The 24535-nt window shown below is 42.0% G+C and overlaps 3 protein-coding genes across 5 annotated transcripts in view; 2 read left to right on the forward strand and 1 right to left on the reverse strand.

Annotated features, from left to right (window-relative positions):
• Window positions 1-605: 605 nt before the first annotated feature.
• Window positions 606-4278, reverse strand: PRPF38A (pre-mRNA processing factor 38A). Its single transcript, XM_053950317.1, has 10 exons — window positions 4128-4278; window positions 3883-4042; window positions 3246-3367; window positions 3018-3103; window positions 2763-2873; window positions 2098-2210; window positions 1587-1613; window positions 1412-1509; window positions 1025-1073; window positions 606-938 (listed from the first exon to the last, which is right to left on the reverse strand). The coding sequence occupies exons 1-10, from the start codon at window positions 4255-4257 to the stop codon at window positions 896-898; spliced, it is 939 nt and encodes a 312-aa protein (XP_053806292.1). The 5' UTR covers window positions 4258-4278; the 3' UTR covers window positions 606-895.
• A 144-nt stretch (window positions 4279-4422) lies between these two features.
• On the forward strand, window positions 4423-20219 carry ORC1 (origin recognition complex subunit 1). 2 transcript variants are annotated; one of them, XM_053950315.1, is made up of 17 exons: window positions 4423-4473; window positions 5285-5389; window positions 5772-5899; window positions 7046-7215; window positions 7396-7777; window positions 8412-8709; window positions 10069-10173; window positions 10552-10738; window positions 11275-11390; window positions 12124-12225; window positions 12743-12914; window positions 15082-15189; window positions 15938-16087; window positions 17294-17413; window positions 18872-19038; window positions 19271-19358; window positions 19854-20219. In XM_053950315.1, the coding sequence occupies exons 2-17, from the start codon at window positions 5301-5303 to the stop codon at window positions 20046-20048; spliced, it is 2577 nt and encodes an 858-aa protein (XP_053806290.1). In that variant the 5' UTR covers window positions 4423-4473; window positions 5285-5300; the 3' UTR covers window positions 20049-20219. The 2 variants fall into 2 exon arrangements, with proteins under 2 accessions (XP_053806290.1, XP_053806291.1); XM_053950316.1 differs by lacking the exon at window positions 4423-4473 and adding an exon at window positions 4561-4651.
• A 518-nt stretch (window positions 20220-20737) lies between these two features.
• The window catches only part of CC2D1B (coiled-coil and C2 domain containing 1B), a 28047-nt gene continuing 24249 nt past the window's right edge, over window positions 20738-24535 (forward strand). The window contains exons 1-3 of one of the 2 annotated variants that reach the window (XM_053950313.1): window positions 20738-20778; window positions 21096-21200; window positions 24171-24312. In XM_053950313.1, the coding sequence (XP_053806288.1) occupies window positions 21135-21200; window positions 24171-24312 (208 nt within the window). In that variant the 5' untranslated portion in view covers window positions 20738-20778; window positions 21096-21134. Of the gene's footprint in view, window positions 20779-20960; window positions 21201-24170; window positions 24313-24535 lie in introns of those variants that run through there. The other variant, XM_053950314.1, reaches the window with a different exon arrangement.

A 24535-nucleotide genomic window follows, 5' to 3' on the forward strand; every position in this document is an offset into this window, starting at 1 on the left:
TGAAGCCTCCTGAAGAAGCAGGGACACATGGGCTTAACACAACTGATTTCAGATGTAGTAAGAGGAGAATTTTATCTTCAGTAAGAGCTTAATTATTCTAAATTTTAAAAACTAACTTGATTCAGAGACGGTAGAGCTGAATATCATGGTCTCAAATTCTGTTCCCAGTCACAGGGAGGCCACAAACTGTGCTCAAAGTAGTGGTGAACTGTTTTTAAATCTATTGAACTTCTTACTCCAGAAGAATTAAGTAGTGCTTTGTACTACTTTAACCTTCTGAAGTCTCTGGTGGCATCACCAGAAGCAGCAGATTACACTGAAGGATGATTTTTACAAAGCACCCAATGACAACCATGTGTTGGAGAGCACTTTCAAGTGAGCTTTTAGTAAACACACTGGGTTGTGACAGCCTTGCTTCCTCTCCTGTACTGGAGCTCTGAGGGGCCAGGGCTGGGAGCCCTGCAGTGTTTGTGACTGAATACAGACTTCCTTTGGCACCTGACTGCAGGGACAGTTTGATAAAACAAGGCCCTGATTTGAGAATGAAGCCAGCTTCAACCAGGGGACATCTCAACAAAGTATTATGAAGGAAACAGCCAGGAGCCTTTAAAGACAAACCTTCCTTTTTTTATTGCTCTTCATTAAGTTTTTAGAGGCTTCAAGAAAAACAATTGAAAAACAACCTTCAAATTCAATCAACAAGGATGAGTAACTAACTACATAAAAAGTATCCTTAGCTTAACTTTAATAAAAAAAATTCAAGACAACAAAATGAGAAAGATTAAAGAAAGGGACTGCTAAAGCAGCCAGTAGAGAGCCAGCTGTCCTGTGGAGCAAATAGGACAGCATTAGACTGCAGCTCAAGGTCCTTAAAAGGTGGGCTGGGTTTTGTTCGTTATTCATTCCCTCGCCGACTCTTTTTGTGACTTTTCTTAGATCTGAAACAGAAAAAACCAAAAAGCTAATACTGTAAAACCTATCTTTAATTCCCAAACTGCACTTCAGAAATAAGCTAAGCCTTTACCTTTCAGGTGATTTGGAATGACTTCTGTGTCTGTGACTACGGTGATGCCCTGTGAGATAAAAAGACAGCAGTTATTTCCATTTCCACTGGAATACTTTGTTGTTTTACTAATGCAATCTGCTTCTAGTGACCAGGTGTGCTAGATATTGCCAGAACAACCCTAGCTTTAACCAGGCATTCAACCTCCTGGCAAGTATCTGAAAACTTACTCAAGACAATTTTGCAGCTATTAAAGGAGTTCCCCAGCTCTGCTTTCATGTAAGCAGTAGTTTCATCAACCAGATTTAACACCTGTGCTACCATCTCGATATGGTGACACACGTTTTTCTTGCAGTGGATGTGCTACTGATAAAGACTTGCCAGTTATTCTGGAAGTGGCAGAAGTACCTGGAGATTTAGATCTCGATCTGTGGCGCCTCTCCCGGGATCTGCTCCGGTGCCGTCTCGGGCTCTTGCTGCGATGCCGCTCCCGGCGTGGTGATGGGCTGAGGGAAAGGCAGCTTCTAAGAGAGCTGTACCGCAAATGCACACTGCTCACTTAAATAATACAATTAAAGAGTACCTTCTTCTCTTCGGAGAGCGGCTGCGCCTGCAATTGGGGGAGAAAAGCAAAAAATCACTAAAAATAATTAGCAGAACAGCTGTTTCATTTCCCACATCCTTCAGCAACACCACCAGGGCTTTTACTTCCTATGAGTGCTTAGGAATGGACCATGCAGTGAGCAAGAGTTTAGTGATTAATTTTTCCTGGTTTAGTACCAGCAAGAGCAATTAATAGGATTTTCTCTGCAGCCTCTGGCTTACATGAAAACAAAGCACTTGGTTCTCCTTAACATCTTCATTGTATTGTCAAATTTAGCTGAAGTTGGCCAGCAAGTGCAGGAGTTAGAGAATGACTGGAGAAACAGGCAGAGGGGTTGACTGTGGCTGTGCACTGCAGCTCCTCACTTCAGGAAGTGCTAAAGGAACAGGGAGGTGTGGGACATTCTGGATGAACTGCCACCTTCAATGCTGTGCTCCAGCTGTCTGCAGCACAACAGGTAAAAATACTGGTGAAGGAAGAGTCACCTCACCTCCTTGGGGACCTGCTCCGGCTCCGCCGGTACCGCACCACCGGAGATCTGCGGGGCTTGTCCAGGTCCCTGTAGCCCCTTCTGCGGTGGTCAGGAGATGGGATCCGTTCCAGCTGTAAACAAGTGGGGGGAGGATCTGTGAGTCCTGTTTCAGCAAGGTTTTATGCTATTGGTAAAGATTTCTGAACTATGAATATAAATTGCAAAGTCAGGCAGCCAAGCTTCCCCATCCCCAAGTACTTCTTATTCAGGAGTGAGTGGTGCTGCCCAGAACTGCCAACTAGAAATCAAACAACCACTTCTAACAGTGTTGGTTTTGAAGAAGTACAGCAGCACTGACTGATGGTCACAGGTCCTTCCATCATCACCTTTAGTTCTCTCCATTACATACGCATATAAATCAATTGATCTAAATAAGCTTAACACAGAGCAGATACAGATTTGTGGAATTCAAGAACCAGGAAAACATGGCAACCAGAGAGTTGCCAGAGGGTCCAAGTCCCTACAAGCTGCTTATATGAAAATACATTATGAGGGGACATTAAGAGTTGCTAGCAGCCTCCTGGTGCCTCCCCTCAAATATCTGTCATAGGCTATCAAGTGTCCCAAAGGGGTTCAGCTTCAACTATTCCTTTCCAAAACAGTTCATCAAACAATTCACCAACCTTTTCATCTTCTTCTTCCTCCTCCTCACTAGATTCTACATCATCCATGTCTTCTTCCAGAGCACTAACACGAGGCTCAAGTTGCTCAGCTTCTTCCAGAACATACCGTTTCTAGAAGAAATTGCAACTTCATTCAACATAACCCAAGTAAGAACAAACACCTGAGGAGACAACCATAGCTTACGAAATAAGCAGCCAATCCAGCTACTGGACTTGGTGCAGTTAGGAATTCCATAACCATCTACATTTCCCAACCTGCAGTCGAGGCAGGATGATATCACAAACACGTTCCTCGTGGAGTAGCTCATCAATAAATTCATCCACGTGCATCAGCTCAAATTCTGGGGGTGAAAAATAGCATTTAAAAGACAAAATTAGCACTAGAGGCTAAAGTAAAGATTAAATCCTTCAGACAACTTATATCAACAGGTTATGCCACAATTTTTAAGATTTATATTGCTAAACAGACATAAGAGTGTTTACCCCCATTTCTGTTCTGACTTTTAATTTTCCGATAGTCGTTGTACAGCGGTTCCAGGTACTTGTAGCAGTCGATGGCAGTGCCTGTCAGTCTCATGTACAGTGCTCCAAGCATTCGGACATACCTGGGAAGGAAACCTTTCCATGGATCTCAGCTTCCTGCAACCTTAGCAGTTTGGATAAAAAAGCGTTTTTCCCCACAAGTTTCTGAAGAAAATCAGTACCCTGGCCAGAATACACAACCATTTTTAGACTTGCTCCATCGCTTCCTGGATACTATCAAAACTATAATACATTTTACATACATAATGTCTGTAAGGGAGCATTATCACTAACAAAGATGGAAAAAATACTGAAAAAAAAGTAGATTAACATGAATGCTTTAATGCAGCTCATTCCAAATACTTCAGGCAGAGGTTTATTAGCACAGAGAGTGCATGCCACAGAGATGAGCCCTTCCAACAGGCCAAGTGACAAGGAGAGCAGTCTTAAAAGCAAAAAGAAAAGCTTGGTTTTGAGCAAGCCCAGTTTATCGGGGCAGACTGAGAGCTAAACCCTACACTGAGGTTTCCCTGGCTGTTTTGGGCACTTCCCCTCGGTACAACAACCTCAACAAGGGAAAAACCACACTACAACTTACTTGAAGTCTTCGTTTTTTATGAACTCCACGATGATGTCCTTCTCGGGTTGGATCTGCAGCATCTTCAGCGTCAGGCACAGGAAGGGCGTGGGTTTAATGTTCCCTCCATAGACGCCCCCCACGTACTTCAGCTCCATGGCCTTGTCCACCACCAGCTCGGCTGCGAGAGGGACGGGCCGGGCCGAGCCGTCAGCGCGGGCTCCCCCCGTGCCCCCCGGCCCAGCCCGGCCTCCCGCCCGCCTTACCCGTGAGGCCGAAACACTCCTCCTTCCAGTACTTGGACTCGTAGATACGCGTGCGGATGATCTTCTCCACCAGGTACTGCGGGTTGGTGCCGTGGATGCTGTGCGCGTCCTTCACCGTGCGGTTGGCCATGGCGGCCGCTGCTCAGCCCCGCCGGCCCCGCTCCCGTGAGGGCCGCGCCGCCTTCCGCTTCCGCCTCCGGGGCGGAGCCGCCGCCGCCTCCTCCGCGGGCCCCGGCGCGAACGTGGCGGGGCCGCGCCTCCGCCCGCCCCGTGCGCGCGCGCCGCCGGGGGCGGGGCTCCGCGCGCGCTTTGGCGCGAAGTTCCATCGCGGCGCTGAGGGGACGCGGTGAGCCGGGGCCGTGAGCGGGCACGGGGGGCAAAGCGCTCCTGGCGCGGGTGGTGGCCGCGCACTGGGACGCGCTGCCCGGCGAGGCTGGGCGCTCGCCCTCGCTAGAGATATGCCAGAGCGGTCCGGACGCGATCCTGTGTGATGTCCTCTGGGACGACCCTGCTGGAGCGGGGAGGTGGGACCGGATAGACCGCTGTGGTCTGTTCCAGCCTCCCTCGCTCTGTGAGGGGATCGGGCCGGTCAGGGGCTGTGTGAGGGGCTGTGGGGGGGTCAGTGGCTCTGCGGTGCCGCCGAAGCCCCTCGGTGTCCCGCAGCGTGTCCCGCCCTGAGGGCGCACGGCGGCCCCTCAGCCGCCATGTGCCGCCCGGGCTGGGGCGGTGAACGGCTGGGGGGCTTTCTGTGGCTTTTCTCTGACTTTCCAGACGAAAATTCTTACTTAGGGGGAAAAAGAAGGAAAAAAAAAATTAAAAACCAAAACGAAACCAGAAGAATTGAGCGAAATTGAAACGTCGGGGACGATCTCAGCCAGCTCACAGCGGGCGGGCAGCCGGCCCCGCCATGGCGGTGGGGACCGGGGAGCCGCGGGGAATGGAAAAGGAATTGAAAAACAAGTCACTACTAAATATCTTCCTTTTTAACTCATCCCTCGGGGAGGGGTGTCTGGGGCTTTGGGGAAGGTGGGTTTCTCTGTGTCAACCACAGTTCTTAATGTACGCTGAAAGAATTGATAGCAGTTCTGTGTATCTTCCCATCTTTCCTTCTTTTGGTTTTAAATAATAATAAAAAAGTGTTTGTTTGTTTGTTTTAGCTTTTCCTTGGGAATCATGAACACCCGGCAGCAAAGCAAACTTACCTACTCCTGGTATGGAAAACCCTTGAATTCAGACAGAAAGCTGAGGACTTCCCAGTACAAGTAAATAACATTTATTTCTATTTTGCTATAAGGGAAACTTAATAGATGTTTCTTTACCTTTCTGACATCGTTTAGGTTAAAGGCAGTCCATGACAATACGAGTAAGGTTTTGAGTTTTTTGTTGTGACACTATGGATGTAACAAAAGCATTAAGCTCTTGAATTATGAACTGTATACTGTGTAAACAAAAAGATTTAACCAAATCTGTGAATAAGTTTTAACTAACTGAACGACATATGAAACCTTCTAATCAGGGAATTAAGTTGTAAGCATTGCAAGAAGGGGCATAACTAACTGTAAAGCTGACAGGACATAGGGCTTAATGATATGTGAATTATGAAGACTGTGAAATTCTCTTAATCTTGTGTCATTTGCTTTCTAGGGGGATCCTTATTACATCAGAAAGCACCAAAACAGAAACCTGTATACAGCTTGGTGACTTTATTTTAGTAGAAGGGGTGAATGCAGATCAGCCTTATGTGGCACAGCTCATCGATTTATATGAAGATGGTAAGAGAACTAAAAACCTACCTTCTGCATGAGAAATTTTAAAATGTTTTAAAGTTACCTTTTTCATGGGGATGTAGTTAGTATTAACAGTATGTCACTGGTCTAATTTATTAAGAAAATCAAGTTTTGCATCTGTATTCACATGCTCCCCGAAATATTTGGGACTGATGGCTAATTTCAGATAAATTTGATACATAAATGGAAATTTAAGCACATTATAATTTTTACAGTCTTTTAATGTAATTGCCTAATTTAAAACAGTGGTCCTTGAGGAAGGCAGTGTGAGCTCATGCTTTATTTAGAGATTGGAGAATCCAAATGGAGCAAGAACACTGCATCTCATTAGACATCAGGCAATTTAACAATAAGGTACAAGGTTAAATAAATGGGACTTGTTACTTCTGTCCCATTTAGAACTACTTGTTTATACAGAGATAGATGTGAAAAGATAAATCATGGGAAGTGGGTGATACAAAAATTGTCTGAGTCTAAATTGGGAGCTACTCATTAGCTACATCTGATTCTTTTGAGCAGCTTTTTTTCTTTTTTATGCTGTAATAATAATGCTTTGAGGGTTTTTGATCTTCTTTACCTTTTTTAAAACATAAACACACATAATTCCATTTTCTTTATTTTCTAATGCACTTTTTTGTAGCACAGCTGAATATTCTTTTCATGCTGTAGCGAAACCCATGAAACTTTTTCAAAAACAAGCTATTTCATCAGTAATATTCCCTGGTTTGTCAGATGGTGAAAAATGTGTTTCTGGCTTCTGAAAGTACAATGGCACTACAAATAAAGCTACAAATAAGGTCCTGAAATTTCTCACTTCTCCTTTTATGTCACTGCTTTTAGTTAGGGTTTGAGGAGATCACATCTGTGCAAATAAGGAACCTCTTTGTGATAGGGAACTGGTGGTCTCCAGGTATTCTTGGGATTGAGACCTGTGCAGGTGTTGCCTTAGCCCTTAAGATTCTCAACTCAGACACTTCAATTTAGCTTAGAAAATGGGCCTTGCAATCTCTTACCAGATGCTTTCTCACATGTGTCCAGGGAGGATTTCTACCCTTGCTGGCATTTCAGCTAAAGTCTGGCACTATTCACAATAGAATTCTGACGTTCCCTGACTTCCTCTCCTTGTTGCAGGTGCCCAGCACAAACGTGCAGTTGTGCAGTGGTTCTGTCATTTGGAGGAGATACCTCAGAACAAACGGAAGCTGCTTAAAAGAGAGATTTCTGCCCAAGAGGTGTTTTTTGATCAAGTTCTTGGCTATGACACCGATATAGCTGCAGAGACCATTATTAAAAGCATCATGGTATGTACTGCAACCCTTCTGCACAGCGAGGGAAGAAAGTGACAGCAGCAGCCCTGTAGTAATTAGAAACTAAGGATTGCATGAGTTGCAGTAGTAAGATCTGTGAATAGCAAATAGCTGAATTCTAAATTAGCAGTAAACGTTAATGTATGTGTGTTTTGATATTTCCTGTTGTTGCAGGTATTACCACTACATCTGGGTGAGGAGCTGCCTATTATTACATTAAACAAGCAACCAACTTTCTATGTCAGACAGTCTTGGGATGGGAAGTGCTTTAAGGTTTTGTCCCCGGACACGTTCTCTAAGCTGAAAGAAGCTAACAAGAAACGAGGTGTCATCACAAACTCTTCAAAAGCATTTATTCCTTCAGACATCCTTACACCTGTGAAAAGAGAGACGGAGAGTGTTGTTCGGAGTGCCACAAAATCAAAAAACCCTGATATGGAAATAGAATCCAAACATTCTACTTCCAAGTCTTCCCTTGCTAAGGAGAGGCATTCTCAAAGGGTGGCTAATAATGACATCAAAACCCCAACAGCAAGGAAGAAGCTGGAGTTAAACAGTATGTATATGACAATATTCTGTCCATTTAGTAGTTCTGTATATGTTTTGTGCTTCTCCCTTTTGGCTAGTTCAAGCTATTGCAATATTCAACATCAGTATTTTTAACTGCCTTGTTCAGGCTTTGGGATCAGCCCAAGCCTTGTAGGCACATCATTTGTTTGTCTTGTCTGTTGTTTCAAGCACTCTACTGCTCCTGCAAGTGCTTTATTTGTATCTGATAAATCTAAATGAAATGAAAGTGCTCGTTGACTGAAATGGCACCAGTCAGCCTCACATGACCACAGAATGTCCCACTTTCTTTAATCTTCTGACTAATTGTGTACTAAAATGTTTACATTGAGCTGGTTGAATAAGCACATTTGATCCTGTGGAACATGCAGTATTTTCAACATGGGACCAGACTAAAGTTGGAAGTCGTGGTGGGTTAGAAAACTGACATAATCTGTTTGTCTTCCTTCTGTTTAGTAATATTTTCGAGGAAGTGCCTTCTAGTGATCCAGTTTCTTGTTCCTGGAGTGCAGTGTTCATTTGCTTTCATTTAAACAACAGCCAGCTGTATCATGTCTTCTGAAAGTTAACCAAACCAGCCATATTGAAGCCTTACCAAAGTTAATTTTGCTTTTCATTTCGAGGTCCCACAAGATCCAAAGGCAGGCTGCTGGGATGTGAAGTTTTGGGTCTTTTGGATGATGACTGTGATGCCATAGCACCATTAGAGCCATCGGGCTCTAAAAGGAAAGTGAAATTCACAAGTGAAATTTTAGGCTCACCACCAAAGATCCCCTGCAGCAATGATAAGTCCAAGTCAACACCTGAGACTGCAGAGGAGCGTCAGAGGTTCAGTGACGCCATGCAATTCTCTCCCTACACTAAGGTCAAAGATTTCAGTGAAAAAGACAAGAATCTTCATGAGAAAGATGACATTCTATCGTAAGTGATAGCATGTTTATCATTGTTTTTGTACGGGATTTTTATTTGTATGAAGCTCTCTTAAAACACATTTATGGAAGGAGAGAAAAGTAGGTGAAGTCTCTGCATGTGCCATGTTTTGCCTGTTGAGAACAAGGAGAGAAGGGGGAGAGCCTCAGCAGTGACAAGTGCACTGTGATGAAGCATTAGGAAATGTTACTTGGAGCTGAACGAGTGATCAAGGAGATCCAAAGAGGACTTGACTTTCCAGATGGAAAAGCAGTTCATGGTCCTAAGAGCAGAGAGATCATGTTGGAAATGGGAATGGTAGGATGATATGAAAGGAAACTGAAGCCATGTTGATGGTTGTTCTTGTGATGATTGTACCTATCAACATGGATGAAAATTGATTTCCCTGCACGCCATAATCAAGGCTCAGATGTGCCCGACTTGTGACAAGTGTTGAGGGATGCTCGACTGTAGAAAGTGGTTTGATTTGCCTCAGGAGAGTTCTCATGAGAATTATATGTATACTTCCATGCTATTTTTTATGTAGGAAAGAAATTTAAGCTCAAAAAGCACAACTCTTCAAGTATATCTTCACACAGTCTTGAAAAATGGCATAAGGTGAGGGAGGAAAAGAATGGAACAGACTTTTCTTGTGCAAAATGTTGCAAGAAGCCAGAAACCAGTCCTTTTCCTCCTTTCAAAGAGTAAAGATGTGGATGCAACAATGGAATTTCCACCTTTTTTTTGTCACTAATTATATATAGCATGAAAATATTTACCTTTCATTGATAAGGTAGTGGCATTTATAGATCTTAAAAAAAATTTCTAAGAATTGTCAACAAATAACAAAAGCATCTGTAATTCATCTTATTTTTTACTTGGAACCAATAGGAAAGTTGTGTAGTAACAGTAAAATGTTTCAGTGGCAGGGATGAAGAAGGACCCAGGAAGACAACCCAGGAATATCAAAACACAAAGAGACAAATACATTCCAAAGGGCAAATCAAAGAGATGCCCAAAGGGAATAGTATTTTTCTTATCTTTCTTTTTAAAAAATAGGCAAAAAAAACCCACCTCTCAATAAGAAAAAACTACAGCTGTTCTGAGCCCCTGTCCCTTCAGTTTGGCAGTGCAAAATACAGCAAATATTTTGTTTTCCTTTGCAAAGATGTATTGAAGACACAGTGCAGGAGGGGGGAAATTGTGCTGCCAGCATCCATGCCATAGCCAATCTCTAAATAACAAATAAGAATTCATGCTGGATGGACAGTGGTAACAATTGAGCCTGAAGTTTGAAAGGCCTTCTCTGTGTCTTTACAAGTGTGATGCAAAGAGAGGGAATACAACCAGCTTTGTTTTCTTTCTTTCCAGTTTAGTTGGATATCAGAAACCAAGCAGCCAGATCCCTGTGCTGACCCCTCGTTCTCGCAGAACATGTGCACAGAAAACCAATGATCTCATTGCAGAGCAGATCAGGTAAACCCTGCAGCCATGATCTCCTGTTCAGATTGCTGTTGAGAGCTGCAAGCCTTGAGAGCTTGAAGCCTTGAGAGCTTGTCTGGATTAATATTGAAATGCAAGTGGTTCTAGAAGCACAGCTTAATTGCAGCTTGAGTGAAAACTGGTTTGTGTTCAGAAACATAAAGCTGACTCATGGTGTTCTTCAGAAAACCGACTTCCTTTAAACCAGTCTGTTAAAAAGCCATGGAAAATTAGCAGCTGAAGTGGAAAATGTTTTGGCTTGCTGATTACAAGAACTCCAGAAAAAGCTGAAAGTGTACAAATGTTGCTCTGTTATGTGCAGACTTATGTATGTATTTTTTTTAAAGCTTAAATAATTTCTGTTTCTCATAGCATGTTGGACCAGGAAGATTTTCTGTCTAGCTCTGACAGTTCCTACTCTTCAAGTAGTGAGGAAGAGGAGGATGATGATATGCCCTATACACCAGGAAAAAAAACTAAATCTAGCAGAATATTCAGCACCCCAAAATCTTCAAGGAAATCAGCAGTTCACACTCCTGCAAAGACACTGAAGAAAACTGTAAGGTTCCACATAAAAGAATTTTATTATTTCTAAGCAAGTCATTTGAATGCTTGATGCCTGTGTACCAGAGTAAAGTATCTGAACCCCTTAGCTTTTAGTGAAGCATTATCTGGATTAATTTAATCTTTGATAGGAGTAGGTTATGAAAATATATAAACCATTTGCATAATGTAACTATTGTTACAATATTGATCAGAAAGCTGTAGCCTAAACAGGGAAATTACTGCCTTGGATGCTGTTTCTTAAGAACCAGATCATTCTGTTATACAGCACTTCAGAAAAGGATTAACAAGTCAAAAATTCTTCAGACAATTAAAAGGTGTAACTGTCACCACGCCCTTTCCAGTTTCCTTTTTCTCTTAGGAATGAAACACCATAAGGCTTGTTTGGTAATTCCCTGTGTAAATACTGCTTTTCAGTTCATTTTGTGCTCTGTAATGAGTAATGTTTGGGAAACTCACATCAATGATTTGTTCTCAACAGAAATTGCTGTTTGTAGAAAATCTGCTTGAGGTTGTAATTTCTCTTTGCAGCCTTTACAGGGAACACCCAGAACACCCCGGACACCCCGGAATGTAACTCCAGAAATTCCCAGGCGCGTCCAGGCAGCCCAGGAACCAGCCAGTGTACTGGAAGAAGCCAGATTAAGGTAACCCCTGCTCAGGAGAATAATCTTTATTTTGCATCAGGTGTGCAGAGCAGTAGGCTGTGCTGAAATGGGGAATGTCATCTTTACCATTTAGAATAAAATAGGTAAAAATGCATGGTGTTCTGATCCAAGAAGAGTATTTAATAATGTACAGTACAATATTAGATTTACAAATAATGGTAGTATTTACAATACTACTTTAGCCATTTCAAGTTACTGTAACCAGTCCATGCTAAGTTCTTCAGAATTAGGTAGCTTTATTCTGTGCAACATAAGAGAAACAAAGATCCTCTTTGATTAGCTTTAGATTGTAAAGGTACAATATTTGTCTCCTCTTGGTGCATGAAAAATCTTTACAGGTATCACTGTAGATCTTCACAGTGGGAAAAAAAAGGCATTCAGGACTGACTGTCTTTCAAACTGGGTTTTAGTTCTGTTTTCTATAAGCAGTCTCTCCTGTTTTATCCTGCCTCTGCACTGACTTACAAGTAGTTTGTGAATTAAAACAGATGGATCTTTATTGCTGCATAAATTAAGAGCACATAGAAAGAGACTAGACTGTTTCTTTTGGGATACTTGACATTGATGCTCAGACTTTAAAGTATGTAAGAGAGATTTGGAAAACTCCACATGGGAGGAAGGTAAGCATCTGCCTGTTTGTTTGCACCAGTTCTTCAGAGAGAACAGCAATTTTAATTTTAATTTTCGTTTTCTTTTCTGTTTTAATCCAAAGACTGCATGTTTCTGCTATCCCAGAATCTCTGCCTTGTCGTGAGGAAGAATTCCAGGATATCTATAACTTTGTGGAAAGCAAACTTATTGATGGTACAGGAGGGTGAGTTTGGCAAGACTGTGACAAAGATCACATTGCTTGTGGCATAACAGCAGTCAGATTATATATTTTTACTTTGTATTTATTACTTAATATTTAAAAAGTTATCATCATTTAAAGTTCCTCATTCAATTTTCCTGGTATTTTTCTTCCTTAAGTGGTGTTGTGTGTAGAAATAATGTGGTCTTCTTTATTCTACAGATCCAAAATAAAGACCAAATTATAACTGGTCAGTTTTAGAAGTCTGGAAAACTATTTCTTTTTATTTTTTAAAAAAGGTAAATTACATTTATAAAATGTTTTAGGTTGTTAATTGCTCCAGTAATAATAAAAATCCTCATGATCCTCCAAGGTGTGGAGGATCACACCTTGTGTCCCAGCTTGCAAATAAAGTAAGATGTAGGCAGTTGCCTGAAGAGTCAGTATTCATGACTGGTGTCAGAGGTCAGGAATTCCAGGTCATTAATCCCAAGAGTTACCATTCTGCTCAGGCTGCTGAAGAGGTGCTCTCCTTTTGTAGGTGCATGTACATTTCTGGAGTGCCTGGAACAGGTAAAACTGCAACTGTTCATGAAGTAATTCGGTGTCTTCAGCAAGCTGCAGAAAATGAGGAGCTGCCACCATTCCAGTTTGTGGAGATCAATGGCATGAAGCTGACAGACCCTCATCAAGCCTATGTGCAGATATTAGAGGTAAGTAAAGCATTTTCAGTGGCTTCTGGGTTTGAAAGAAGAGATCTTACACTTTCCCATCAGATCCTTGACAAGTTACAGTGTTCAGGGCACTTATCAGTACTTCCCAGTCCCTCCAAGAGACTGTGTGCTTTTATCTTAGAGCAAGTTAGAAAATAATTAACTTAAGGCCTTAGCCAACTTCTTGAATTGTTTTGCTTTCTGCTGCATAAGGGTAGTGGCTGAGAAATAGCCTGGTTTATTGCATCTACTCATCTAAAAAAAATCAAAACCAGCTTTTTATATTTTCTTATGGTGTAACTTTCAGCACATCTGCTTAAACAGCTACTAAGGTGACAACTCTGAAAGTCAGTGTAGCAGTAGAATAATTACTGAGGGGGTCTTAATGGTTAATTGGTCAGTCATAATAGCTAAAGAGAGGCCATCTCTGTCAGCAAAGTGTATTTCTGATATCCATGACAAACCAGTCTGCAGTATCCATCTGGGACTACTGACTGTGCTTGTGTTGTATGGGTGGGAATTAATCTTCTGAGGACAGGATTAAGATCACCCAGTAGGCATTAGACATTAACTGCTCAAAAGCTTTCTCAGTCTAGGCTAACTTTAAGCCAGTGACCTGGAAACTAAAGGGTTTCCTGAAGCATCAGTTCCATTTTCATATAAACTTCTGCTCCATTTATTTAAGTTTGACATCATCTTTCTGAGCAGGGAGTGGCATACATTAATGCTCTAGTGTCCCAGTCCTCATACCTGGGAGTTAAATTTGCATAGTTGCATCCTTTCCTCAGACTCAGCTTAGACAGTGTCTTGCTCAGGCATTTGCCGAGGCCAGGCCTCTTGTTTCTTTAGCATAGTGAGTGGCTTCCTGACAATTACCTTATTTCATGGTAGTGTGAATGTATTTTAACATCCTTTGTTCCTATCCCATTCAGCATAAAATCTAAAAATGAATAAAGAATAGGCCTTTGGAAGTACAATCTGCTGCCCCCTACTAGTTCTGAACTCTTAGGCAGCCCAGTGAAATATCCTTTAGGGGAGTACAAAGTCACATGAACCATGTACTTCTCCAATTCCTTCTGCCTCAGCTACTGTCAAAGAACCCTTAATAAGAGCTAGGCTGCTGCTGCTCTCCCGATTGCTGCAGGTCCTGATCCAGTTTGCTGATGTTTCTTTGCATGACTGAAGCATATTCTTCCCTTCTGCAGTTACCTCACCGCTGTAGGAAGGTTTAGAGATGGGACAGGTACTGGAAGCCCTGGACAGATGGAAGAGATAAGGTTAAATACCTGGGTACAGTTAAGAGCCCATTTCCACCACAGCAACTCAGCTCTTTGGTATATTGGATACTCAGCTCCAGAGCTGTAGAATCAGGGTTCTCTGGGATTCAGCTCTTTCTGTGACTGATTTGGACTGTCCTGACTGAATTGGAAACATGAAACAAGTAGAGGTTACACATTAATCTTGTGCTCTGGCTCATTTAGTAATTATCAAATCTTAGGTTTATAAGGGATTTTAGAAAGGAAATACAGTTTTCAAATGCAGTCTCCGTTTGGCTTTATTGCTGGACTTTGCCCTATGATGAACAATTGATTCAGCATCTGCAGTGTAATTTTGAAATGTCACGCTTTGATTTTTGGGAAAAGGTAATAATTTGCAAGGGAAGAGGTAATATACAGTCAGCTGATCTGTTCTGCCACATAGTTGCAAAAGGTATTGCAGATATTTTTTTAGTTCACAGTTGACTAAATTTAATTATAGATCCTGCTGATGATTCATTAGAATTTTAAGAGCAGTCCAGGATTACTCAAGTCAGGCTATTCTTCTCAGCTGACTTAGGTTTTCAGTAGGTGTGTGTATTCAGAGATACCCTGGAGATATGCTGGGTTTAGAGCCCTCTAGACTGGGTGGGTTCAGGATTTCTTAGTGATTCTAAGACAGATTGCAGAGAATTCTGTGGGCCTTTCTTTTTAGCTATGCATTTTTTTTTTGTTTCTCTTCTCCTTTATGGGCAATTCTTGGTAGACCAGAGTGTCTTATGAGCTTTGTTTTTTTATTCCCCTTTGGAAAAAATAATCCAGGTACTTGGTGTTGATTGTTAAGGAGTGAAAGTTTGTATTTCCAGGGTTTGGTGTGATTAACCTGCAATATTTGTTCAATCTTTGTGCAGTTCTTGACAGGTCAGAAGGTGACAGCAACCCATGCTGCAGTACTGCTGGCAAAGCTGTTCAGTACACCTGGACCAAAGAGGAAGCCCACAGTGCTGATAGTGGATGAGGTGAGACAGAGAATCCTTTGTTTTCTTTCCTCGAAGGATTGTAAGAAGTGATTTTTTTCTTCATCCACTGAGTGTGGATGGAAAATTATGCGTGCTTTGAGTGTATCACATGTGATGTAACAGGAATAGACTTAGGAGAGAGGAGATGCAAGTAGCTCCTCTTACCTATTTAAAATCAGTTTCCTAAAAAGGCTGAGTATCCTGTTGCCATGATGTTCTCTGCCTTGGATTTCATATTGGTTTTATGTTTTGTTATTCCAAGACATGGAATAAGTTGTTTGTCAATTCTAACACCAGAGGATTCAATTGTATTTTGTCTGGAAGCTGCTGCTTTTCCAGTGGGAAAACTCACAGAGAAATAAGTCACACCCAGTTTTGAAAAATGTTCAGTAATAATCATATGCACTCTTATTTTAGCTTTAAGCTAATTCAGGTTCTCACTTGGAGGGTCTTGGAATCTTGTTAGATGTAGTATTAGTATCACAGTAGTGTTTTAAAACTCCAGCTGTTTAACATTTACACTTGAAACATCCAGTAGGACTGTGCTTTTCCAAAAGAGACTAGAGCCCTAATTCAGCAAATGCAGTCCTATTAGTAGATGAATAAAGGAAAGGCAACAGAGACAGCTTGTTCAGAATCAGGTGAGAAATCTTCCGTGGCAGAGCTGGTTCTCAAACCCCCATCAGGTATAGTAAATAAGAGGCCATTTCCTTATTCCAGTCTGATTCTTATCTTTTTATCTCTGCAGCTTGATCTGCTGTGGACCCGGAAGCAGAATGTGATGTACAACTTATTTGACTGGCCAACCCAAAAGCACTCCAAGCTAATCATCCTGGCCATTGCCAACACCATGGACCTGCCAGAGAGAATCATGATGAACAGAGTAGCAAGCAGGCTGGTATGTTCTAGCAGTTCTCTTGCTGTGCCCTAAAAGGAGAACAGATTAAATGCTGGATGCAATCAATAGCAATCCAGGAGAAAAGTAGGATTGGTTATATCAGAAGCTGAACAATGTTTTTTCTAATTCCCTCTCCAGAGGACTGATAATGAACATATAAATCTAAGTTCAGGAGCCTGTTTGCTAATCAGGTGGTATTATGCTGTGTACGTACACTATGTTCTTGTAAGAATGAAATATATGGATGCCTTTTAAAATATATTAAGATCTGGATAATCAAATGCTGTGCTTCATGGTTAAGCTGCTTACTCTAAAGTTCAGAAGAGTTCTTTTCTGGTTTTCCTTCCTTTTCCCCCTTTCATTCCAGGCACCTACTTCTCTGTTTGCCATTATCAGTTGGTAGATTATATAAAGTTATCCAACAAAGAAAATTGGATGCACTCTACACTTGTTTTGAATATATTTTCTTAGGTCATCTCACCATGGCTCTGAAAAGTGATTTGCAAAAACAGTGCTCTGTGCCTCTATCCTTCCATGACTCAAAACAGCTCCACAGGGTGTGAATTGCTTTCCCCCACCCACTGAACCCACTGCAGATCAGCTGAGTCCATATAGTCACAAGAGAAGTTTTGCATAAGAAATTGAAAACTCGGGTCTCCTGAGGGATGAAAGGCAGTGCACCATCTGTAACATCGATTCTTCTCATCTGAGGGCAGTTCTTAATGGCTTGAGCCAGAAGAAGGTTTTAATTCTTGGCTGATGGCTAACTTGAAGTCAACACACACGTATACAGATTAGCTAAAAGAGACATTAATGTTTTTCCACAGCTGCTGCTGTTATTGTATTAAAAAGTAACATGTAGACAGATGTAATCAAGATATTTTTGTATTGGGGAATTGGGGAGCTCTGATTTGTTTAAAAGTTTTTTATAAGAGAAATATGAATTCTGATAGCAGCTTCACTTGTTCCTCGGGCCTTTCAGTGGGGAGATCCAACCAGTGGTCCTCACTGAGTCACAGTTTTGTGGATTTCTTCATTTGTTTCAAAAATGTGATTGATTAAAGTGTGTCACTAGGAGGGAAAGGATGTGAAAGACTGATGGCTCCTACCAGAAAAAGTGAAAGTAACCACACAGGCCATGCTTCAGCAGTTGAGACTTTTCCAGACCCACAAACACTTCTCACTGTGTTGTGTCATTTGTTGTAGGGCCTCACCAGAATGTCCTTTCAGCCCTACACCTACAAACAGTTACAGCAAATAGTTTCATCCAGGCTGAAGGGTGTGAAGGCATTTGAAGAGGATGCAGTTCAGCTGGTTTCCAGAAAGGTGAGTACAGAGCAGAAAAATGTCCTTCATGTTGCACCGGGTGAAAAGTGTGGGGACAGCAGGGAGAGTTTTGTAACAGCTGTTAGACCTGGTTCTGTGGCTGTGTTCTGTATTGGAGGCAAGTATTGGGGCACAATTAGGTCATATATTATCCAGGGTATTTTCTCAGAAGACATTGCTAGAGCAGTGTCCTTGCTTTTTCCGCCTACTCTGAGAAGGCAGCAGCATATTCCAGCAGCTGAAGGCATGACAAGAGTCGTGATGATAAGATGTCAACTGTCTCCACTGTTTAGCATAATGTGAGTCACTGGAGAATCCTGAAAAAGATAACATGCCAGTGGCAGTGGAAATAGCCTTACAAATTTTATTTCTCAAGATGTTCAGTGCCCTGTTATAATAGATAATACGTGTTCTGTTTGCAAGTCTTAATACTCAGTTGGTACAAAACATAAGTAATGCATTGGGGATCAGCAGCTTCTCAATTTGAGATATGTGCACTGATAATGTGTTAAATTAGCAGCTCTATATTAAAGTAATCTATTAAAATTATGTCAAAACATCCTACATCATTGTAGAATTAAAAAGAGTGCTCATAAATATGTTAAAAGTAAATACAAGCATGTGTTTTGTTGTGAAGGAGACACCTCTCTGTAAGAACAATAGTGAGGCTTTGCAGAGGGAGTAATTGCAGTGTTTTTCTAGTATGAGTTTTCTTCAGAAATACAGACATATACCTTGCAATTAGATTTTCTGTGGGGTTTCTCATTCTTGGCCCCAGCTGGGTTCTAGGGCTTTTGTATATTACCAGCATAATACTGGGAAAACTAGGCCAGTACTGTGTGTGTTGAATGTTCATACCTTTATTAAAACTGTAAAGTACAACTGGGGTTTTAACAAGTATTTAATGTCAGAAATTTCAGACACCTAAAAATTTTCAGGCACTTGTAACAGTAAATCGACTATCCTGGATCTTTCTTTGAGACTTTCTTAAATTATTAGTGTACTCTTAAAATCAGTATTTGAATGAATATAGAAAAACTGAGGTTTTTTGTGTCATAGTCACCCTCCCTTTTCTTTTTCCTTTTTCATGAGCCTGGATTATAGTAAAGGTCTTCACTGATAATTAAACTGATACTTCTGAGAGCTTTTGGTGTTGAAGTGAACTGCTCACCTTTAATTTTTTTTTAACCTCTGTGTTATAGAAAAAAAGTTCAGCCTTTAATTTATGATGACCAGATCAGTATGGGGGTGTGGGAGATGTGGAGAGTTGCTTCTGTGGGTTTTGGTCAGTAAGCTTAGTTGTTCAGGATCTGGGATTGTAGTAAGATCGTCCAGAGATGCGTTGCTCTCCCCCTGGGTGCTCAGGGTGTTTGGGGTTAGTTTGTCTGTTGATTCTTGCTAAACTCTGTCCCCAGCTGTTTGGAAATGTTGTCACAAACTTGTCCCATTCCCTTGCAGGTGGCAGCGCTGTCCGGGGATGCCCGGCGGTGCCTGGATATCTGCAGAAGGGCCACGGAGATCTGCGAGTTCGCCAGGCAGAAGAGAACCCCGGAGATTGTCAGGATGGCCCACGTGACTGAAGCCATAGATGAAATGTTCTCATCACCATATGTCAATGCAATCAGGTAAAGATATTCCCTTTGCTTTTGTGTCCCTTTCACAGCACTAGCTTTTCAAAAACAAAAATGATGATGCCAGAGTTTCAGGCTGTGATACAGTGGCCACTTTTGACATAAACTGCCCCCCCTGTGCTTAAATATGTAGCTCCCAAGCAATTTCCCTTCCAGACTTCTCCTGATGTTTCATGGGTTCTGAGCTTCACAAATGGATTTTTGTCTGTTTTGTTTTTTGACTCAGGAATGCTTCGTTACATGAACAAATATTTTTGAGAGCAATTTTGGCAGAGTTTCACAGGGCAGGAGTTGAGGAGGCAACAGTTCAACAGGTATGGGGCTTTTTAGTTACTGGATCACAAGGTGGGTTTATTTTTTTTTTGGCCTGCGTGTTAAAACAGCTCATGCTTCTACCCTAATATGCTTTATAACAGGAAGAATCAAAGAGAAGCTGAAATTATCAGGCAACAGTCCAAGAAGGAAAACTGAAAGCTGATTCCAACTTGTGCATCACTGTTTTTCTTCCTAGAGGCAGATATGTCACTGGTAGCTTTGTTTTCTTAGTAGAACCATAAAAGACTGGGTGCCAGCAGAGCTGTGAAGACTCTGGAGTAGTCATGAGTAGTGTGGAAGCTAAATGTTATTACTTATACAAAGATGTAGTTCTAAACATTTTTATATAGAATTACAGAATCTAAACAGGCTGGAGCTATTTTATGTCCCCTCCCATGGATGTGGGGGGAAGGCAGCTTCTCACTATGTCACCTTGTCACTCAGTTGCAGCAGGCAGTAAACAAAACCTGTGTCCTTCTTCTCTTTTTCAACAGATCTACCACCACTACGTGGCCTTGTGCAGGGTGGAAGGCCTGCAGAGCCCTACGGTGTCAGAAATCATGGCAATTTGTTCAAGGCTTGGTGCCTGCAGGCTCTTGCTGGTGGAGGCCAGCAATAAATATCTGCACATGCGGGTGCGACTGAACCTCAGCCAGGATGATGTCATGTATGCACTCAGGGAGGAATAAAGCAAGAGATTTTATTGGTTTTAATATGTATAAATATTTTAAATACCTATTGTTATTTTTTTAATTATTGATAAAATGGAAATAGTGTAATGTATTTTTTTAAAAGGCTTTGCTAATTTGTTTGATGTATGAAAGCGCTCTTTTAATAATAAAGAATTCATTTCAAAGCTTTTTAAGTATTTCAAACTGTTTTTCAAAGTATTTTTAAGTGCTGATAGCTGGTGCCCTTTTACTTGAGGTGTATGAACTTGGGATGAATTATTTGAAGAAGATAACTTGCATCACTTTTTTTTTAAGGCTCATGGTGTCTTTAGTATTCTGTAGATTTTCCACAGTGACTTTTATACACAATGAAAGGCATTGTTAAAATCTGCTTAAACTTTTCCTTACTAACAAAATTAAAAGGAACTTCCAGTTTGTAATCCAGCGTAATTCAAAGGAACTTCCAGTTTGCAAGGCAGGCTCGATGCTGGAATGGAGGGGACTGTAACAATACCGCGAACACGAACTGTGCCGCTCAAATACCCAACTCCTTTGACCGATCACTATCAAGGCCTGCCCCTCAGCCGCCGCCCCGGTGCCGGGGTGAGTGCGGGGGACAGTTCGGGCAGAGCCCGGGGGCCGTGGCTCCGGGCCGGGCCCGCCCCTCCGCGCAGCCGCGCAGCCGCCGCGGGCGGGCCCACCCCGAGCCGCGCCGGGCGGAGCTGCGACCGCACGGGCGGGAGCCGAGGTGAGCCTGGGTCGGGCTCTCTCCGGGCGGCCCCTCCGCGGTTCTTCGCGCGGCTCCCGGCCCATCGCCCCCGCTGTCCCTCCCTGCGCCGGCCCTGCCCGCCGGGTCCCGCCGAGCTTCCCGGGCGGAGCGCGGCCGGGCCGGGCTCCTGGGCCCCGCGCAGCGCGTCCCGCGGCGCTGCCCCCGCTGCCCTCACGGCGGGGCAGCGCTGTGAGGGAGAGCCGGGGCAAGCGGCGGGGTCGCGCCGCCCGCCTCCGTCCGGCGGGCTTTGCCTTGGCACAGGCAGGGCGCTGATTTTAAGTTCCGTGTGCTCCTAGTCCTATAGAGACACAGCCCTCTGAAATTCATGAACCAACATGCTCGGCAGAAGACCTAAAAAGAGCCCTCAGGCAAAGGGCCAGGGAGCTGCAGTTGCAAAGCAGGTAAGGAGGGCAGAGGGCCAGGGAGATGTGGTTGCAGAGCAGGCAGGGAATCCTCCCACTCCCACTGCTCCTCGGGATAGTCTCGTTCAGACCTCTCGCTGCTGTTTTCCTGCAGAATCTCCCATGTGGTAAAAGCGTTGCAGGGTCATGGAAAAAATTAGATTGTGTGGTGCCTGTTTTCCTTCCTTCTTTAATGCATTCTTCTTCAAGTAAATATCTGATAGGCAGCTATGGAGGTCTTGCAGGGAAGGCACAGTGTTGTAATGCTGTAATCTTTGCATGAGACCTCATGACTCATGCTTACAGTATTTTCTTAGCCGAGCTATGTTGAGGTTTAATAATAACTTCAGTGACTCTGTGGAGGTTTTCCTTACATCTCAAAGAAAACACAAATAAGAACAGCAGAATCAGGTAACAAATTTAAGGGACATATATGAGAGAATATTAAGGTGCTAAACAAGAGACAGTTAATTTTAATTTCCCTTTGTATAGTCATTTTTTCTTGTAACAGACTGATATGCCATTTTCCTGTAGATAAAAGTGAGTTTACCTGTGTCTGTGTGTTGAGGTTTTTTTCCCTACTTATCTACCTTTTGATGGAGTTTCAGAAGTCTTGTGGAGAGAAACAATAATTAGTCATGGTTGGCAGGTGCAGAAAGTCAGGCGACAGTGTCAAAACTAGAAATATAGTCAAAGCAAAATTCTGGGTAGAAAACTGATGGAAAAACAGTGTAGTTAGAGTTAAAGAATATGTTAGAACCAGAATGGAATTTCAGAAACTTTTGAAGGTAGAATAGAGGCAAGTAACAGGTGGAATAACCGGTAAGAATAGAGAAATGTGAAAAGAGATTGTAACAGGCTATTAGAACAGAGAAAATAGCTAACATGTTCTCTTTTGGTGATTTCTTAGGAACCAGTGTTCTCATACTGAGGGCATAATGCTGTTGTTAGTGATCCATAATGTCACCGTGGCTCCAGTGTGAAAGTTTGCATTTCTGAGTGAGAGAGATAGTGTATAACTCAGTTCCTCTGAGCAGGGGAAAGATAAAAGGTGAAAAAATCTTTCCTCCTTCTGGGGGAAAAAAAAAAGAAACCTCACCCTGAAAAGACAAAAAGACAAAGAGTAATTCAAGGATCTGATTAACATACTTTACTGATTTCTAATTCAATTAATTATTCAGCCTGTTGTACAGAATGGATGAGTGTTTCTTGAAACAAATGGCTTCTTTCAAATTAATTAAATTTAAAATAGGTTTTTGTTGTGTAGTGTATCAACTGCAAGCTTTTTATAACTTATTTTTTCTGTTTTATTAAACAGTGCTTCAGTACTGCTAATTTCATTGGAAATGTTCCTTATTGAATGGGTTGGGACCTGGAGCTAGAACTGCTGAGTTGTTGTGTTCTTGACTTCTGTGGTTGCTGCAGTTGCTTCACTGTCCACACTTGCAGTGTGGTAATGAACAGGTCCTGTGTGCTCCTGATGTGTTCTGCACACTGATGAAAGGCCTATGTGTGTTCCATAGAACTTGAATCTTTAGATCACCATTGCAAATATTTCCTGTTTAAATCTTGTCCTCACCTTCTTTCTGTTCTAGCCAAGTGTGCAAATACTTTAGTTTTGCTTCACAGCTGGGAGATGGATAAGGCAGAGGGTGGCTGATAGATCTGCCCAGTGCCTTATGGAATGTCAAGGACAGGATCAGGACTAGGAAAGAAACTGCTGCTGATTTTGAGTGCTGTTGCTGGTCCTTGGAATCAGTGTTCCTCAGCTATGTGTTTCACATTCTCCCTTGGGATTATAAAATGGTCCAGAGAGGGACACAGAATCTTTTATGGCAGTAGCCACCAGCAGTTTGATTCCTACTGGGTTTAAAAAAACCAAAACTATTGCTCACATTAATTTATAAACTGACAAGCAGCTTCTTGCAGCACTTCAGATCCTCAAGATAGAAGGAGATTGCTGACCCTCAGAATAAGGACAGCTGATGTTTTTTCCTGTGCTGGAGAGAAGCTGAAGTGCTGCCTCCTTGGCCATGTGGGGATCAATAAGGGCTTGTGCTTTAGAAAAGTCCAGGGAAAGCTTCACCTACATCATGGGTTGAATCTAATTCTGTTCATTCATGTTTATAAAAAAACTTAGCATAGTTAAGATACTTTTTTTTTTTTTTTCTGGGGCAGTTAATATCTTAACCAGAAACACAAAAACAGTGATTGAAATGTCATTTTAAAGTAATACCTTTTAGACTAAGACCCCCAAGATTCCTTTGATGTACTTTGGAATGTTTTGCCACAAGAGAGTGATAACCCCTACTGTCATCTCCCAATTACTGTTATTAATGCTATTCCCTGAGATGTTATCTCTCAGCTGATGATCTGTGCCAGCCAGTTCTGATGGTTTTCTCCAGTGCAGTGTGGGCATTACTGGGTTTTAATGGCTGTGTTTGTTTCTGTGGGATTTAGAAACTGATGTAAGAAGAAGACAGAACAGTTCTGTGTTTGTAAATGTAGCTTCTTCAAGAGATAAGGGTGAAGTCTCTGCAGTGTGCATATGTCAGACCTGTTGTGGTGAACCATGAGTGAATATTTTTTAGCTTAGCTGTTAGAGGTGCTGCCCTGAATTTCCCTGATGCTATCTGCTCCACGAGGCTCAGTAAAACAAACATTTTACTCTACCTTGTTATGTCAGACTGTTAAACAGGATTGATTTTAAGAAATGATTTGTGTAGAGTTTTAAGGGGAGTACTTGTGAGGTATTAAGATTTATGTACCTTACACCAGTTATGGGTGCCTGGTATGCATTGTTGTGGTAATAGAAGTGGTATGATAGTGGGCTGTAAAAAAAAATGAACAGGATTCAGAATGCATTAAAATGTTTAAATAATCCATGCAGTGTGATGTTTTTGAGTGTCATCTTTGTTCTAACTGTAGGGTATTTTATTATTCTGTATTGTTATTTTCCCTTGGCTCCAGCTGGGGCTGTTTGTGGTTTTCAATCCTGAAGAGATGCTTCTGGGTGCAGAGGAAGGTGAGGATGATGGGGACCTTGAAGCAGAGCTTGCTGCTATCACAGGAGCAAAAGTGAAAGAAGGAAAACCAAAACCAAAAGTGAAAAGTAAGTTAAAGTATCTGAATTTAATTTCAACTTTGTTAAATTTATCTAAAAAATCTTTAAATTTATCTAAACTGGTTTTTTTTATCACTAGTAGAAGCTGAATTTGCAACTGCTCTTTCCTTTACTTTGAAAGGTTTAATTTGTTACTCCACAAACAATGTAAAAGTTTTGGGGTTTTTTTTGTTGATGCTCTTGTAGATGTAGGAAAAAGATCTCTGGTTGT

The sequence above is a fragment of the Vidua chalybeata genome, chromosome 9 (assembly GCF_026979565.1).
Source record: "Vidua chalybeata isolate OUT-0048 chromosome 9, bVidCha1 merged haplotype, whole genome shotgun sequence".
In the NCBI taxonomy this organism is placed as follows: domain Eukaryota; kingdom Metazoa; phylum Chordata; class Aves; order Passeriformes; family Viduidae; genus Vidua; species Vidua chalybeata.

Excerpts from the sequence above, each read along its gene's own strand:
- PRPF38A (XM_053950317.1), bottom strand. The coding sequence starts at position 4,257 with ATGGCCAACCGCACGGTGAAGGACGCGCACAGCATCCACGGCACCAAC. Across the intron at positions 2,874-3,017 it reads TCATCCTGCCTCGACTGCAG|AAACGGTATGTTCTGGAAGA; the intron begins GTTGGGAAATGT and ends AATTTCTTCTAG. Across the intron at positions 1,614-2,097 it reads CGGAGCAGGTCCCCAAGGAG|GCGCAGCCGCTCTCCGAAGA; the intron begins GTGAGGTGACTC and ends CCCCAATTGCAG.
- ORC1 (XM_053950315.1), top strand. The coding sequence starts at position 5,301 with ATGAACACCCGGCAGCAAAGCAAACTTACCTACTCCTGGTATGGAAAA. Across the intron at positions 5,390-5,771 it reads CTGAGGACTTCCCAGTACAA|GGGGATCCTTATTACATCAG; the intron begins GTAAATAACATT and ends TTTGCTTTCTAG. Across the intron at positions 5,900-7,045 it reads CATCGATTTATATGAAGATG|GTGCCCAGCACAAACGTGCA; the intron begins GTAAGAGAACTA and ends TCCTTGTTGCAG.